This window comes from Paramisgurnus dabryanus, chromosome 2 (genome assembly GCF_030506205.2).
Source record: "Paramisgurnus dabryanus chromosome 2, PD_genome_1.1, whole genome shotgun sequence".
Taxonomy (NCBI): Eukaryota; Metazoa; Chordata; class Actinopteri; order Cypriniformes; family Cobitidae; genus Paramisgurnus; species Paramisgurnus dabryanus.
The window spans coordinates 43811625-43831122 of NC_133338.1; the positions used below are offsets into that span (position 1 = coordinate 43811625).

A 19498-nucleotide genomic window follows, 5' to 3' on the forward strand; every position below is an offset into this window, starting at 1 on the left:
ACAACCAGGAGATAAAGAATTTACAAACGTGTTAAGAGCCGAAACGTTTCAGCACTCGGATAGCGCCCTGAAAAAATCATTTAAAAATAGATGCAATATTGTCTGCTGCTGCGCATCCATGTGTCTGATAAGCAAACATGCGTTGTCGTCCCATTTATAGGCGCATATTACTAACACGCTTATTAAATAACAAAACAATATTGCTCCATTAACTTTAGACTTTAGACCAGGTTTAATTGGTCAATGCCGTAGTCTATTTTAGTTACCTCAAAATAGCAACATGCCAACCCTTACGAAAAAGAAGTACACTTCAAGTAAATTTTATTAAGTATACTTAAGTAATGTTGGAGTATAGTTTTAAGTATACTTTATGTAGTAAGTGTACTAACATTTATGTTCTAGTAGTATACTTGTAAGTGTACTGCTTGAATACCGCTTGGGACTAAATTGGCCCACTTTTAGTATATAAAAGTATACTTCTAAGTGTACTATAAGTGTAAGAGTAGTCAACTTTAAGTGTACAACTAGTGCACAATTAGTTCTTCATTTGTAATGCAAGTGAACTCATGAGTATACTAGTAGTTTTCTAGACTTATACTTCAAGTGTACATGCAAATATTCTGTTAGTGTACTCTTAGTAAACTAGAAGTTACTTATTGTGTGCTGCAGGTATACTTCCAAGTGTTCTTTTAATATACTTTTAGTTAACTAGTAGTTTACTAGTCATATACTGAAAGTGTACATACAAGTGTTCTGTTAGTGTACTCTTAGTTAACTAGTAGGTTACTTATTGTGTGCTGCAGGTATACTTCCAAGTGTTCTTTTAATATACTTTTAGTTAACTAGTAGTTTACTAGTCATATACTGAAAGTGTACATACAAGTGTTCTGTTAGTGTACTCTTAGTTAACTAGTAGGTTACTTATTGTGTGCTGCAGGTATACTTCCAAGTGTTCTTTTAATATACTTTTCGTTAACTAGTAGTTTATTAGTCATATACTTCAAGTGTACATGCAAGTGTTCTGTTAGTGTACTCTTAGTAAACTAGTAGGTTACTTATTGTATACTGCTTGTGTAACAAAGCACTTTGACACTGAGGATCCATCTGCAGGTTTTTATTAAACACACTCATATTCCAACAGGCAAGGTCAAACAACAGCAAACACAGCAATGTAGGGCAGGCAAATCTCGTAGTCATGAAACAGGCAAAATTGTCAGGACAGGCAACATACTCATAAACCGGGTAAAACAGATAAAGATCAATAAATACAGATAGAGATGCAGGCAGGCAAACCACTCAGCAATGACTGGTTCAAATCAAGACTTTGCACTGACTGAGTTTATATAGGCTGTCCAATGAGTTTCAGGTGGCAGACTAATCAGTCCAGGCATGCGGGATTATGGGAAATGGAGTCCAGAACGAAAGTTAATATTCAGGGGGTTCAGCCATATATATAGATATATATACAACCTCAAATCAGAAAAAGTTGGGACACTGTAGAAATTGTGAGTAAAAAAGGAATGGAATAATTTACAAATCTCATAAACGTATATTTTATTCACAATAGAATATAGATAACATATCAAATGTTGAAAGTGAGACATTTTGAAATGTCATGCCAAATATTGGCTCAATTTGGATTTTATGAGAGCTACACATTCCAAAAAAGTTGGGACAGGTAGCAATAAGAGTATAAAAGTTAAATGTACATAAGCAACAACTAAAGGACCAATTTGCAACTTAATTGGCAACATGATTGGGTTTAAAAAGTGTGGCAGTGCCTCTCAGAAGTCAAGATGGGCAGAGATATTATATATTCTATTGTGAATAAAATATGAATTTATGAGATTTGCAAATTATTCCATTCCTTTTTTTACTCACAATTTCTAGAGTGTCCCACTGTAGTGTCCCATTATATATATATATATAATTTTTTTTATTTTTGTTTGATTAGCTCACTGATAGCATACGAAAGATTTAGCTTCAAATTGAAAGAACAATTAAAAGGTATATGTCAAGTATAAAAAATTATACACAGGAACAATGTATTGTACTTTAAGTGCAATATATATATTTATAGTATGATGTTAAGTTCACTTAAAGTAAAGTTGAGTAGTAAACTACTAGTTTACTAAAAGTAGTAAAAGAATACTTGCAAGTATACCTGCAGCACACAATTATTAACTTACTAGTTTACTAAGAGTACACTAACAGAACACTTGCATGTACACTTTCAGTATGAGTACACTAGTTAACTAAAAGTATAGTAAAAGAATACTTGCAAGTATACCTGCAGCACCAAATTAATAACCTACTAGTTTACTAACACTAAAGATTCTCCATGAAGATAATATACATTTGTACACTAAATATACTTTCAAAATGTACTTAAAATATACTGTTTCTAAAGGATGCTAAATAATGTGTTTTATAAATATGCTGTCAGTGCATTATTATAATGATAATTTTAACAGATAAAGTATACCTAAAATAAACTTTAAAATAAGTTCAAATTAGTATACTTTAAAAATTGCACAGAACTTTAACTCCAAGTATATTTTTTTAAAGTATACTTTTAAAAATATATTAAATTATAATTATTTTGAAATATGTTAAAAGTTTAATTGTAAGCAAATATGTTGTAAGCATACTTTCAATATATTCAAAGTTGGTACATGTAAAGTTAAATATACTTGAAATACAATAATGTATATTTATTTTTCACCAGGGCTATTCATATGGCTTTTTGTAGCTTTCTTGATGTAGCTTTCGTTGTTGCATTTTTACTTTTAGCCATTTACATTTAATACTTTTAAGTACATGTCAGTAAACAAGTATAGGCCAAATATACTTAGACATTTCGGTCAGTATAGGTCAAGTATACTTTAGTACAATTTAAGTATATTTCTGAGAAGTACCTAAAGTACATTTTAGAGAAGTACATAAAAGTAAACTGAAAGTATACTTTTTTATTTTAAGTTTAAAAGAAGTATACTTATAGCACACTTGAATAAACTTCTTTTTCGTAAGGGAACAGAACGCCCATGGGCGCAAAATTGGGCACAAATGCATTTGCTTATTTAAACAACGTGGCGCTAAACGTGAAAATGATAATTGCGCCAGGTTGAAAATAGCAAAAGACACGTGTCGTGCATTGCGCCGGGTGTATGATAGGGCCCTAAGTATCTTTGGTGAAACACAAAAAAACAGTTTGCTTGTTTCTAGACAATTGCAATAAATGCAGACCCGTGCAAAAGAAATATGAAACTATCAAAAAAAAGGAACAGAACAAGATTTTATCCAATTGAAAATCTTGACATACGCTATAGCTTAAATGTTCATGAGAGATGTAGTAATGTCCTATTCAATACACTCCAGTTTTAGTCCATAAAGATTAGTAAAAAGTTATCATTATATGTGTTTCTCAAATTAAATAAGATTGCTTGGTTAAAAACAACATCAAATTAAGAAATAAAAAAGATTTCTGGGTTACATATCTGTGCAAAATGGGGGGGGGGGTGGATTACAACCACAATGTGCATTGTGGGATTGACACCTCTATGTAAAAAAGTCACACAGGATGAAGTATCGGTGTGAGAATGAAAAGGGTGAGAACGGTTCAGACTTACTACACATAAACACACATGCGTCTCATAACTGTACAATTAGCTTTCAACTTTTTTAAAACTCCAAAAAATCTTTTATTTAGATCACTTATATAGCTCAAGATGAAATTGAATTGCCACAGAATGCATTGCATGTCAAGAACACATTTGGCAAGATAAGAAAACCACCCCAGTTAAGCTATGCATACACCTTAGCAAACAATTGATGGACACATTCTAATATGTTGATTTTTCATCACAGACGGTATACAGTAACACACACACAAACACATGTTAATGTAATACCCTATGGGAGAAGTACTTATGTGTTCTCTCAGTCTCATCTGGCAGGCAAAACCAATGTCAACTTTGCCCTTTGAGGCCCCTAGTAGGTTTAAGTTTTACTGACCTGTTTTACTGACACCCCACCACAACCACCACCAAAACCGACCTCATCACAGAATTCATGCAAACACAGTATACTACAAACATGCCATCATACTCCAATGTATGTATTATTGCATTATTCATTGCATTAAAGGCTAAAATGACATCTGCTCACCTCCACACTTTCATTAACTTCAATGCCTCCATCATTGTCATCATCTAGCTGCTTGTGAATGTGCCGCAGAGCCTCTAAACTGAAGCGGTCGGCTTCGGTAATACATGGAGGGATAACCATCGAACATGGGTCTGCAGAGAGAGAAAGAAAAATAGCTCTAGTACCGCTGATCACACTTCAGAAAAGCATTTACCTTTTCATTGCATGTTTATACTAACAATTTAGAATTTTAATAATCAGGCATTGAATGCAAAGTCAATAAGAGCTCCTAATATTGTTTAATACTCATTGTTAGTCTGATTAAAACTTTGAAAAATAAGAAAAAAATAAAATGCAAACACAAAAAAAAAAATGTTGATTTGTTATATTTCGTGGTGGGCAAAATATGAACAAATATGACCATTATCCTATGCTGGGTTGTTTTAACCCAAATATGTGTTTGGGTCAAATAGACATTTTCTAGGTAAAGTTAAACCAATGGTTAACCCAGTGGTTTTTAAACGTTTCGGCATACCCCCCTTGTGTAGGGTGCATCCCGTTGCACTACCCACCCAAAGAAAAATCATGACATAAACCAATCTCAAACTTGAATTTGAATCATACAAACCATATTAAATGATACAATGTAATTCTGTTGGTTAGTAGCCTTATTTTTCTGAGGTTTAATTATACAGAACTTAAGGTAAATTATTATATTTTATAAAATGTCGTAAAACTGAGCCGCCCCCCTGGCCCCATCTCGGCCCCCCGGTTTGACTGGGTTAAACCAACATGTTTAATGTATGCAAAATAAGTGAGAACAAACAAGTTGATTATGCACTTTTTCTAGTTTTCATCATATGTCTAAGCAAATATCTGTCATTGACCATGTTAACTCCTCTGTACCAAAGCTCAGATTGCCTTTATTAAACACATACAGTATAAAAATTGTGATCACTATGTTTTACACAAACTGTAAAACAAAATTAAGTTATAAATATCATTTTACTTTTGAATTCATATTGTCAATTAAATAGTTCTGCAGAAAATCATATTTATCAATACAACTATACTAATTTCTATAAATGCACTTGTAAATGACATTGTCAGGTGTTACATTATATATATTGTAAGTTTGTATACTGTCCTGTCAAAGTCTCTGCGTGTGTGCATGTGTTTGTCTGAGTATTTGTTGGGAGTCTGTTTACAGCTGTGTGTGCTTTGACTGGTCTTGACACACTTATTAAATTGCAGTCTGTTGATATGGCAAGTGGTGCTGGTATTCGGTTGGATTGGATCCTTGCTCTTATTAAAAGAAGGGAAGCGTGAGGATAGAATCCATCCAACTCTCAACAAAACTATTATTGGACAAGAAATCTGATTGGACGATCACTGAGGGGCAGAGTAGAATGTACCACACATTACAAGTGAAAAACTGATCACAGAAAAAGCAAAATCATGACGAGAACTTAAAAACAACCCGATAACACTGCTAAACAAATGTAAACAAAAGAAGGTATTCTCTTGGCATTTGCATTATGCCTTGCATGTGTTCCCCGTCAGATTATGTAATAATATTTGTGTACCAGATGTCCCTACCCACACTCATTTGCATTTTTTGCATAGAACTTGCTTGTGCGGATAGGTCACGTCCAACACAATCTCATGTCAATAGGTACTAATTTTACAAAGTGTTTCATTTGTACGCTTTCAGCTGATCTGCTTTCACCCCTGTGACTTTGCGGTTAAGGGATGGAGTTTTATTTATGCTCGTTTGAAGATAATTTTTGTAGGATTCACATTATAATACTTCATGCAAAATCAACAGGTTTGTTTTCCTGTGAGATCAAGTCAGTCATGTCTCAAGAAGTCACTGACATGAGGCCACAATGGAAATCGGAGTGTTTTCGTTTTAAATCTAGAATTAAACAAAATGTTTATACAAGGCTTTGTAAAAATGTACTGTAAACAAAATAAGAACATCTTTACAATATGTTCAGATCTAATCAAATGTAAACAAATTTGTGACACTGACCGTGAAAACTCCTTTGTACAAAAGGTCAGAATTTTTTGCCTTCTTTTAGATTGTTGTTTACCTATTTACAAAATTTTTAATAAAATCATCAATGCTATAAAAAGCCTTGACAGTGATGCATTAGGGCCGCTTTGTTGTATCAGTAAATATAAATAGAAACTGAGGGAAGAGGCTTTCAAAAGTGTGTTTACATTAAAATGCAGGACACTGCACGCCACGTCACGTCAATGTACTTGAAACCTCAAAGAGTACATACAGCATGTGGCAGGAAGTTACACAAGCCGGGGAAGAATAAATAAAATCATGTAACAAAAATAGTGTGAGACCAAATGAGGGGGTGTAAAATTAGGACAAGCAATGCTAAAAATAGATTTTCATTTCCTGTTGTCAGGAAGTGGTTTATCTAAATGACAAAGAACAGTACAGGTCTCCATGAGTAATATATACAAATATTACAGAATGACAGAAGCTAAAGGTGTAAGATACAGATGAAGGTGTAAGATACAGTTAAAAGCTAAACCGCCACTAGCAGACACTTTAAAAAAGGAAAGAGGAACTACAGTCATCAAGTAAAGTTTGTCAGATGTTTTTGAGTCAACACATACTACTCTGTGATAGTACGCTTTATTATAATGATCTGGACAGAATTGTTTCATTATAAAAGTTTTAATCCTGTCAAAAAAAAACAATGTTAGAAATACTAAAAATAAAAATACTTAAAAGACACAAGCACACCAAGTGTATGTTTTACTCAGCAGGGACCAAGCAATACATTATTATGTACCGGTATATCTGTATGTCTGACTCAGGATACAGTAGTATTATTCTTAGTGTACAGTTACTAAAAACTGTAATACATATCAATCAAACCCTTTATGATCAAAGCATAAACAAATAACACTGACATCCATTTTGCTGAAGTTGTGCAGTTCCTTTTTATTAGGCTTGTAATTACAGTATTCGGTGAGAAATGGCTTGTAATTGAGGTGTTAAGTAAATGCACTGAGAGATATGATATGTGCCCGAAACGCTCTGGTTACAGATAAATGCCTCGTTCACACAGAAGTAGACAGTACTAAAACACGCTTAATGCACACAGCGTCATTTCCGTCATCTTCTGAAGGAAGTGTACAGAGATAAAAACAAACTTTCCGTAAGACTCTTTATTCATTGCAAGGAAATAAAGTGAAAGCTGTATGATGGGGGCTGAAACAGTATATTTGTGTGTTTGTGTGTGTGTAAGATAAAGAGAGAGAAGAGAGAGAGATTCAGATATAGATATTTTTCTGTAAAAAAGAGAAATGGCTGGTTTGTGCATCTGAAGGCTCTGCAGTGATTTTACTGGAAGAGCACCAGCTGTGGATTTGGGATCTCCAGGTTTCAAATCTCTATTGCTGAGTCATACTTCCAAAATGTCAGCATGTTGAGTAATGTACAGTAGCTTCCCCCACAATTTTACAATAGAATAGAATAGAATAACGAGAGATTATACGCCTGTGAAGGACATTTAGCAGACATGGGTAAAAAAAATAAGTCCTGCACTAAGAAATAATTTTTCAGCAAAATCGTATTGATCTATTTTTTTGTTGCAGTTTTGTTATTTTGAATTTAACCAAGCAAGTTAAGCGCTTAACAGATAAACGCACTTAAAGGGATAGTTCACCCAAAAATGAAAATTCTGTCATTATTTTCTTATACTAATGTTGTTCTAAACCTGTGGGCTATGAATTTAAAATAAGATATTTTGATAAATATTTATAACCATTGACTTCCATAGTAGGAAAAACAAATATGATGGAATTTAATGGGTACCGTCAACTGTGTGCTTACCATCATTTATCAAAATTTCTTCTTTGGTGTTCATCAAAATAAAATAAAAATTCATACAGGTTGAGTAAATGATGACATCCTAGTGAGTGGAGATTAACCCATCCTAGTGAGTGGTGAACACACAAACACACACGGAGCAGCGGGTAGCTATCCCTGCCCCGTGGAGCAATTAGGTGCACTTTTAGCATAGCTTAGCATAATCCATTGAATCTGATTAGACCATTAGCATCGCGTTAAAAAATAGCCAAAGAGTTTTGATTTTTTTAATTTAAAACTAAATTAACTTTCAATAGCAGGGGACTATTTTCAGGCAGTGTGTAATATCATTGTGCCTCCTGCAGCAATGTAAGGGCAGCAAAGACATTGCTTATTACACCAAAATGAGAGTATAGTTCCTAGCCATATCTGCCTAGAAAAATAAATCGCAACTTTTAATTTTACTTCGGTTTTAGTACACGATGTAACTACAGAAGTCAGATTTTAAATAGGAAAAATGCAGAAACTCTTTCGTTATTTTTTAGCGCAATGCTAATGGTCTAATCAGATTCAATGGATTATGCTAAGCTATGCTAAAAGTGGTAGTGCCAGACCCGAAGATCAGCTGAATGGATTCCAAAACGGTAAAAATCAAATGTTTAACAAAAAATTAGCCTATTTTCCAAAAAGGTGGAGTGTCCATTAAAGGGATACATCCATATACTTTTAAATCTGACCCATGTTTTCACCCACCTCTTAAAGTTGTAGCTTATGAACAGACAATATGTTGTCCGATCTAAAATCAACTGGAACAGCATTTTAAAAGCATATTTCTTTATGCAAACAGAAATAAACAAGAAGGTACAAAAGTTGTCACTTGGGCGGTTTTCAAAAAGTACACTTTTGTACCTAAAAGGTGCATATTGGTACATCAAAGGCACACATTGGTACCTTAATAGTACACAGGTGCATATATGTACCAAAATAGGACCCTTTAAAAAAAATACTGTCTCAGTGATAACTCTTGTACCTTTTTCTGAGAGTGGGTGTACAGATGTACTCATCTTTTTTTTACTTTTTTGCTTATCTAAGTTTTAAGCCTTGCTCTTTTGTGTTAGCAGAATCGGCAAATAAAAAAAACGCATCACAAAAACAAAATTTACTAAAGTCCCAGTGTAACTGTCTGTGTGCATCTCCATAAAAAGGCATATCATTCTTTCATGAAGCAGGGCACCTATAATCCCCTGCTTATGATATTGCATAAGCGTGAAAAAAACAACATCAAAATCATTTTAAAATCTGACAACGCACACAGGCCAAGAGTTCTGACTTCCAGAAAAGGAGACACGGCTTGTGCACCATTACATTTGGAATGTGCGGATTGAAGCTGAAACTCAAGACACGAGTGGCCAACCACCAAAGTGGGTGGGGGGGTGAGAGAGGGAATGAAAGAGAGAGCCAATGTCTTAATTAGGGCAGATAATCATCTACAACTGTGAAAATTTATGAAGAGTAATTTATCAAACAACATCAACTATCTGTGTTTGAAGATGAATTAAACAGGCTGAGTCTTAAAAAAGTGCTCCTTATTAATCCCAGCAAAAACACAAGAGAAAGACAGGACGACCATTGTTCCTATTGTCTACGAGTAAACTTCCCCTCTGATAACATCAGGCTCAGGGAAGAAGACGTTCACCTAGTTGCCTCCATCCTGCCTTCATGATCTAATGACGAAAGCAGAAGTTGAGATATTGATATGTTGCCTAATGACAGTCAAAGAAAGTCAAAGGGGTCAAACTGTGTCAAATAAGGTCAGCCAACCTGGGAGTTTGTAGTACACTGTCAGAAATAGGGGTACAGTAGGGGTCCATTTCTGTCCCCCAAGGTACAATCTACATAAAAGTACCCCAAAGGGCCCATTATTGGACCTCAAAGTACATGTATGTACCTTTTTGAGGGTCAAAAAGGTACATATTTGTTCCCAAGCATTAAAAGGTACATTTTTGTACCATTTCTTTTAAAGGATAAGGTACAATGCTAAAAGATACAGCCTCTTGCCATTTTTTTATTTGTTGTTCTAGACAACTGCTGTAAATCTGGTCAATAAAGTAAGTAACCATTGTGTCAATTTTGTTTCCTTCAGTTGGGCACATGGGTCTTGAAGTAGTGTTAGTTTTCTTCTGTTCATTGACAATGTGTTTAATTTAAAATTTTATTTGAAATTTTAATGAAAAAAAGTTAATTTCAATTCATAAAAACTGTGCTGTGAACTCAAAAACTGCAATTGATTAACCATTACTTACAAACTAAATAAATACTGAATAACTAAATCCCTCACACACAATGAAAAAAAACGCGCTTTTATTTTGACACGCGCCCATCCCCCCACATCTCACGGTCTGACTGGAGTCGAGTTTCACAGAGCAACGCAACAGGAGGATGACACAACAGTTATAAGAGCATTAACAGGTAAACACTGGAAAATCCTTCCTTTATCACCTTTAAAGCATTTTTAAACTTTAAAAATGTGTTGTTTGTCGTGACTCTTCATTTTAATACTGATTCGGTTACGGTAATTTGTGTAAAGTTGTATACGACGTGACAACGCGACATTGACACAGCACTATTGCCTCATTTTAATAGACTCATTTTAATGAGCTGGTTAATGTTCATTAAGTACACCACAGTTCTGTAAGTGGAGAAATAATTCATATTTGTGTGTTTTCTCTCTCAGTAAGGACTAAGGTTAACTGACTGTCTGTCTGTCTGTCTGTCGGTTCTCAACCAAAGTCATTAAAGACCTGTTAAAGGTAACATTACCACATTTATTAATGTATTTATTATGTTAAGTGAGTACACCACAGTTCTGTAAGTGAAAAATAATTTATATTTGTGTGTTTCTCTCTCAGTAAGGACTAACGTTAACTGACTGTCTGTCTGTCTGCTCTCAACCAAACAGTCATTCAAGACCTTTCAAAGGTAACGTTACCACATTTATTAATTTATTTATTATGTTGTGTGAGTACACCACAGTTCTGTAAGTGGAAAATAAATTTATATTTGTGTGTTTTTTCTCAGTTTAGCACAAAAGTTTCCAGCACAAGTTTGGATCTTTACCACTGAGGGTGGCTGACTGTTCTCGACCAACCATCATTCACACGCAAAAACTTTAAAGGTACCACATTTATTTATGTTGTGAGTATACCATAGTTCTGTCATTGGAAAATTTATTCATATTTTTGTGTTTTCTCACAGATAAGTATGAACGTGCCCAGAGCAGTTTTCGATCTTTACCATTAAGGAGGCGGACTGACTATCCTCTACCACCCGTCATTAACACAACAAAAACTAAAGAAATGTTACTCCATATGGACCTATTCATTTACTCATTATGCTGTGAGTACACCACAGTTTTATCAGTGAAAAAATTTATATTTGTGTGTTTTCTCACTGCTTGGCAAGGACAGATGTGGCCCTGTTAAAAATGTTTAAATGTTGTTTGGTTAAGGAACAGCACACTGATTTTGTTTTAAAATATTCCTGTTTGGACAGTCTGTTAAAGTCAAAGGAATACTTGATATATTTCTAAGTAAAGTGTAAATGAAAAAATTAGTTTTTAATGTTGTGACTGAACACAATGTTGTGAATGATTTGGACTGAACAGCACACTTCTGTTTTATATCTGAACCTTTTGTAAAATAAATGATTGTTCATTAAACTCACTGTGTATTTTATCTTTTCTGTTATCATTTTTTTATACTAATGTTTAAAATTTACCTTTACTCTAAACAATTGGCTAAACCAACACAAATACACTGAGTCATATGCACTTATAATTTAAAGTTTACAATATTTAGATTGAGATATATGTATAAGTTTTAAAACCATGAGTGTACCCTGTCAAAGCCATTTTTGTACCCTTTTTGAAGGGTCCATATTTGTACTGTTAAATAAAGGTACAAAATTGTCACTAGAGGTACAAAACTGGTCCCTTAAGGTACAAATCACAAGGGTACAATTTTGTACCCTCTGCCAAGGGTACAAAAACTGTACCCTTGAGGGTACAGCCCCAGTGACAAGCCATTGTACCCCTAAAGGTACAATTATGTACTTTCTTTTCTGAGAGTGTAGCTACATTTCAATAATTCATGTTTTTAAAGAACTGGTTTATCCAGCAATGAAATTTCTGTCACTTTTTACTCACCCTCACCAGGTGGTTTTCTACTTATATGACTTTCTATCTTCTGTGGGACACAACCAGTTTGGGAATTAAAAAGCATACAAAAGGGATCAGGGAAAGGTACTGATATTACTAACATTGTATTCTGAAGCCAAGGGACTAAATTTGAGTTATGAACAGATGGATATAAAACCTACTTAAGTGTCCTAATTTAACTCCTTTCTTAATCTAATGGCGCTTTTTAATTGCATATTACCCCATGGGTCAGGTTGTGTCACCTTACTTTGGCTTGGTTAGCTTATCTATTGAAATTAGTACCACTTCAGATAGGGAGGTATTATAGGTGTGTTGTTATATTTGCGCTGCCTCGATTTGGGACATCATTCAAAAGTGGGAACGAGCATTGTTAAAATGCAGTGTTTCCCATACATTCATTCATTTGTCATTCCGCCACAAAATCAAAATTTACCACCACAAATAGATGTTTGCACATCGCGTTTGTCACTATACCTCGGTCTCACATGACAGTTTCTGTACAAACAACTGTGATGTCAGTCGGATGTGACGCTACAAACTGAAAGATAAACACTGGTATGGTGTTCCTGATTCTTAGCCTGTGGCTATTTTTCCCCGCCAAAAGGGAGTTTGGGAACTTACAACATAGCACAGATGACAACAGGTTTGCTCGAGACAGCGCAAGCACGAAGGTAAAGCTAATCTTGCGTTAACAATGACGCTGGTAGTGACGATTCTCTCAGACAAGTCAGTGATCTGCAGTGTTTTCAAGTCACGTTTTAGTATCAGCTTGGAACCTCAACCAAGGTGGTACTAAAACATTATGGGGTATTATGTACTGTACCCAGTAAAAAAGCCATCAAAAGTAGTCTGATCCAACCCAACACGTAGGGTACTATGCAATAGAAAAGCGCCATAAGTCCTGTCTGTGAAACCAGGCCCAAATATCTGAAGCATTGTTACAAATATTTTGTGCACAAAATGTGTGGGTTTGATCCCAAGGAACACACGTACTGATAAAACGCATACACTGTTAAAAAAATCCTTGTTGCACTTAAATTTTGTTTAAATAACTTAAGCTAATTTAATTTTTTCATACTGGCTGAAACATTGATGTTTTCTGTAAAACTATCAATCTTATAGGTACCCTTTCAACTTCCTGTGTAAGAACTCTGACTTCCTGTTTGTCTGGAACCACTTCCTTTTAACTCTTCTCCTGGCTCTCGAGAAAGCTTCAGTTACGAATAGGAAGAGTAGCAATTGAAGCAGGATTAAAGCAAAAGATGTAAGATGTGTTCAAAATATTAGCTCCATAAATCGGCACTGATATAACCAGAGCGCACACACAGATGAATGACTTTTCAGCTTACATTCAGAATGTGTTAAAATTTTCCTCAAGAACATATGTGTTGGAACAACCTCTTTGATGGCATGTGACCTTGAAATTATAACTTGATAATATTGAGCAGATCCTGTTCATTTTACTTATATAGAAATGTGTGGCAGGCTGCACGTCATATTAATACAACAAACAGTAAAGTACAAAGAATCAATACAATGCAACACACCGTGTAATACAGTATATTAAGCATTAGGCAGCATGCAGTTGTAGATTAAGCTCACTGATAAAACAAGACACAGTATTTCAGCCTTACAGAGGCTGAAACAGCATATGCCTTCACTCACCATCCAATGAAACAACACACACACACACAGAAACAAATGAAATCATTCAGTGACCACCTCTGATAGCCCACCGGAGCAAATTGTCTGTCTAATTTAGCTAATAAAACAGAGTAAAACTGCAAGACATATCAACCCCAGTTTTTTTCAACAGCTACAGTGTGTGTTGCTTTGGTGGTCTGTGATGCCGGATGAGCAACCCTTTATAACCCACAGAGAGAACCAATTTTGGGGAACCTACAGAGCTGAATTACCACTAACCTCAAACGCTGACTCATCCAGCACCTGCACCCACAACGCAATGTAATTCTACTTGATTTATTATTTCTCATAGATCACTGCTAAAACACAAGAAATGACATATAGGCAGTAACACCATCATTCTGTATGAATAACTCATCGTTACTTTACTCATCTCAGAAGCAGTGCAGACAGGACAAGCCTAAGAAAAGACATTTTGAAGAACAACCTTTTCACACAGAGATTACAGAAAATACGTCCGGGATTTGTCTGGGAACGTTTTTTGGTTCATTCACACTGCCAATGATTTTCTGGCATTTACACGCATATTATAAAGATCATGTGACGTATTTAACCCTTTCAAACCTGAGTTATCAGTGTGCCTTATTTTGATTAGTTGATCAGCATTTTTATTGGTTTGAACCACCAAACATGTGATGTCCATTCTAGTTGACGCAGGGTCTGACTCTGAAGGGGTTAAAGTCCTGCACGTGTTAATTATCTCTCTCGAGGAATCATGCATGTGCATTTTTGTTTATGGCAAGATCATACACTCTTAGAACGGATGTGTGTTAGTTTAGGGACAACACACTAAATGCATTGTCCCAGAATACACAAATCTCTGTGATATTATTGGAACAACATGTTGTGTTACATTTATCACAACTTGTTAAAATGACACATAATGTGTTAATAGCATAACAAAAATGTGTAAAAAATGAACACATCATTTCTTTAAGTGTAAGGAATGTGTGATATGCTGTTCTGTCATGATGGTGAATAATCTCAGCTTCAGCGTGCTTTCATTTTCATTTCTGCTTCAGTCCAGTTTGCAGACATTTCTCGTTGTGAATGTTGACCTGCATTTAAATCCCCATTTTAAAGAGTTGACCAATACTTCTTGTGCGATGACACACACGCGTGTCCTTACTACGGCACATCCCTTACGCCATTTTTTTGGCTCTTGTTCACACAGGATGAGTTCTGTAAATGTTACGGCAATGTTACTAGGTTCTCTTTACAGGTGCGATTCCCGAACATTTATGGGACGTGATTGTGTTTACACAGAAGCCTCTCTTCCACCAATTTTCCGGAAATTTTTTTGGGACAAAGTACTGTGTGAATTGGGTTACCGTGACATTCCACTTCTTAGGATTGCATTCGTGGGTTTTACACAGATCATCACACGCTTTTTAAACACTTGTCTTTCTCACTTGGGCCTCTTGCAGATCTACACTATAAAACCGACAGGGCAAGAGTCGGGGTTGTATCTTTCTTTTCCAGAAGAAGAGGGAAAGTCCCTGAAATGAGAGACTGCCATTGCTGTACCTTTCATCTAAAATATCCATTCATCTCTGATCATAACCCCTACACTTACATACAAAAATGAACATTCTGTCAGTATTCTCTCATCATCATTATTCGGTCTTCATGGGTAATTTAAAATGATATGCATGTAAAATAATCAATTCATGAAAATGTTGGACTGCACCTTGAATGCACATTAAGTTGCATTGGATAGGTTTCATGTTTCAGAAATCACACACGCATGCCACATACATACATGTTCATAAAGATATCATGTTTTTAAGGTACACTCTTAGAAAGGATTTACATCTTTGTGTGTTAAGCTTTTAACACATTTTGTGTAATTTTAACACATTATGTGTCCTTTTGTGTGAATTGTGTGTTAAAATATAACACAGGTTGTGTTAAAATGTGTTGTTTCAATAATAACACAGAGATGAATGGATTCTGATGTGTTGTTTTTAACACATTTGTTTTAAGAGTGTATGTTATTAATGACAGAATTTCATTTTTGAGTTTATATATTTTCTTAAATGTACCATTATCTTTAGAAAAGTACAGAATGTGATGTCACGTATGTTGAGAAACTAAAATGTCTCACTGACACCATAGTCACAAAAAATATCTTAAGCATTTGAATAGAGAGGTGCAAGGATGATGCATTTTTGTAGACAATACAAGTTAGCATTTCAGCACTTCCAGTTCTCTCCACTTGAAATTAACCAGATTTTTTTAATGGGTTTTGGTTAAATGGGTTAACCCAAGATCTTATTTAAGATAGGTTCTCGTTTTATTTAGTTACATAAAACAAACCAGTAATATCCCCACTCGTGAAGTCTTGGGTGGTTGCTAACAAGTTGCTGTATGGGACTACAGATGTTGTTGGGAACTTTAAACATGATCATGCATGAAAGTCTCAAGAACAAATCAACACATGCACTATTGCCAAAAAAGATATATCCACCAAGCATTTCCTTATAAAGGACTATGTTTTTAAAAAATTGTAATAAAGTTTGAAAGATTTGTCAGAAGCTTGCTGGTGTTGGCAAGCCAGTTGAGCGACTGTGGGGTAAATTAGTTAGTTTATAGCCAAACTGTAAGTTCACACCGCTGCTGGCGAGAACGTCAAAGTGGCCGAAAGTCATTCATTTTAAATGCAAGACAAGTCGGCGACAAGCTTAGGACACCAGCAGCAGGTCTTGGACGGTGTGGCTGTCGAGGAGAGTTAGGTCAACTATATGGTAATGAGCTATGACGCGGTTCGGTGGGAACCACTAGGAATCCTGAAATCCTCCGCTTAAGAGGATTCTAGAGAACACAGTCCTGTAAACTTTGGTTCTGACCATACCACATTATGAGCCACATTACAAAAGCCACACCCCACAATTGGCTTTTAATTGGTTTAATTTATTAGCAAACGTAAGTATAAAAGTGTGGACGTAGAGTAAGGCTAGCTTTTTATTTCTAGTAAAGGCATTTTGACTTCAAAATTCATAAAAGTTGTGTTTATTTGTGAAAATCATCTTGATGAAAAAAACGTGTTAGCATCATAGCCTTTTGTGAATCACAGAGCTTACTTTTTGCAATAAGCCTATGTAAAACTCCCATTTTGCCAAGAGAACCCATTTGAAGCCTACTTCCAGGTTCTCCTCCAAAAATGTGTCATCATAGGATCTCTCTTTAAATTATAACGAACACCAAACACATTTGGTTTGAATGCGACAGTGTGTGTACTTGTCAATGATAAAGGGCATGTAATCTCTAAAGGACAGCTGGACTAATGTGTGGCTTTATTCTGCTTTGTATAGCACCTGTAAAGTCTTAGCACCTCAGTGTCTTTCCCACTTTAGCACCATTCCAACGGAAGTTACAGCTGAGCGTATGGCATTCCAGGCATCCTGTTGTGATACCTGCAGTGTCATCGCTAAAATTAACAGGGCCCAAGAAAAATTATTTATGGGTGGACCCCTTTCCACAAAGCCCAACGAGTGAGCTATACCACAGATTAACCTCTAGTCCGAGAACAGCCTTTTATATAAATAAATGAATGTATAACAAATCATTTTACAATTAACAATTAAGTATGAGCAGTGCAAATGCATATTAAATTTAGCCTGAGAGAAGTTTGTTTACCTGCTTTTTTGACCAACCACAGTGTCTAGTTTTTGTTTTCACTTCACTTCTTAAACATTACGGGGCGGTTTCCCGGACAGGGATTACAGTAGTTCTAGACTAAAATAAATGTAAGAGCTGTCCAAAAAGAAAACAACTTTCACTGTCATATCTTTAAGTAAGTCAGTGCCCTCTGTTTTGCTTCAAAATGCACACAATTAATGCTTTTAGTAAGCTATGTTTGTTAAAACTAGTTATATTTCCTAATTAAACTAAGGCCTAGTCCTGGTTTAAAGGTGCAGTGTGTAAATTTTAGCAGCATCTAGTGGTGAGGTTGCGAATTGCAACCAATGGCTCAGTCCACTGCTCACCCCTTGCTTTTGAAACGCATAAAGCTACGGTAGCCGCACCGGAAAAACATGTCATCGTCGAAGACAACTTAGTAAAAAAGTTTGTCCATTAAGGGCTTTTATAGAAACATGGCATCACAAAATGGCGACTTCCACGTAAGGGGACCCTCTGTGTATGTAGATAAAAACGTCTCATTCTTGGGTAATAAAAACATAACGGTTCATTATAAAAAGATCTTTATACACCCCTGATAATATAGTTTTGTATATTATTTTGTATTTCTGTCAAGAGATCCTTCTAAAAATTACACACTGCACCTTTAAGATAATCCCTGTCTGGGAAACCACCCCTAAGAGTTCGTAAATAGTCAATTAATTTCACTTTTTGTGTTTATACCAGTCAGCAAGCATTCTGAAATGTGCCTGTTACATTGTGAAAGCAGACAGTATGTACAGGCCGACAGAAAGTCGACTAGAAATGACAAATAAATCCCACAATGAACCGCATGCAGCGGATGACAAAGAACTCCTTCAGTTAAGCTGCACAGTCCAGCTCAATAAAGTGACCCAGATTTCCATAGGGAACAAGTTTCTGCATTGATTCAAATACCAGCTGGACGGCGCAGGACATTATTGAATTGTTTCAGTTAATTGACAAGATTACCCTTACTATTTTCCTTGTGACCAAATGTGAAGCAAGAGTGGCCATCTGAACTTAGATGCTGATGATTACAGATTCTAGAGTCACATCAAATGTGCACGTAAAGTTAAAGAGATTTTAACTTTTAAGAACTCTTTAAGAAGATCTTCACAGACTGTCCTTGTAAAGAAGTTGTATATTTTCTAAACTTAAATGCATCTTATTTGTAAAGCTTGCTAAGCCAGTTATTATATATTTGTGTTCTTGATGCTTAACTGGTAGGGCAGTGCAAAGCCCATAGGTTTGAGTACCACAAAGTGCACTTACTAATAAATTTTATACCTTTAAAACACTTTAAAGGGGTAGTTCATCTAAAAAAAAATCCTGTCATCATTTACTCATCCTCAATTTGTTACAATCCTGGAATATTTTCTTTGTTCTGTTAATCACAAAGAAAAATTACTGGAGTCAAGTAAGAAACAGGAGCACCATTGACTTCCATAGTCAGAAAAAAACAATGGCGGTCAACGGTGCTCAAAGAATGGTTACAAACATTCCTCAAAATATCTTCCTCAGTGCAAAATGTTTTTTATACATGTTTGTTACAATTTCAGTGTGGGTAAATGACGACAGAAGTTTCAACTATCCCTTTAAATAGCTTTGGATCAAACGTAAGGTAGTACCATAGCTTATACTTAGGGTCAGGTATTTAAACAAATCTCGACAAATATTCAAATTTGGTGTGTGACTCATCCCAAGCCAAAAGTGATATGGTCGTGAGTAAACCTCAAATCGTGTGACGTATTGAGGAGAGGTTCACTGTTAGATTTCACTTGGGCCAGTACATTCTAAAATGGCTGGGTTGTTTTTGACCCAAAATGGGTAAATATTGGACAGAACACAGGCTGGGTTAAAAATTACCATGTGCTGGGTTAAAAATGACCCAATGTTGGGTTTTTGTTATGCAACCATGGTCGAATAAC

The 19498-nt window shown here is 35.4% G+C and overlaps 1 protein-coding gene and 1 long non-coding RNA gene across 2 annotated transcripts in view; one reads left to right on the forward strand and one right to left on the reverse strand.

Moving 5' to 3' along the window:
• The window catches only part of stim2b (stromal interaction molecule 2b), a 46797-nt gene that overhangs the window by 16837 nt on the left and 10462 nt on the right, over nt 1-19498 (reverse strand). Inside the window, exon 2 of the mRNA XM_065289041.2 lies at nt 4168-4298. Coding sequence (XP_065145113.1) covers nt 4168-4298 — 131 coding nt within the window. The remainder of the gene's footprint in view (nt 1-4167; nt 4299-19498) is intronic.
• LOC135778626 (uncharacterized) lies at nt 9830-12112 on the forward strand. The gene is made up of 5 exons (XR_010544593.2): nt 9830-10456; nt 10722-10797; nt 10897-10966; nt 11066-11162; nt 11243-12112. It is a non-coding gene; the product is annotated as an uncharacterized lncRNA (long non-coding RNA).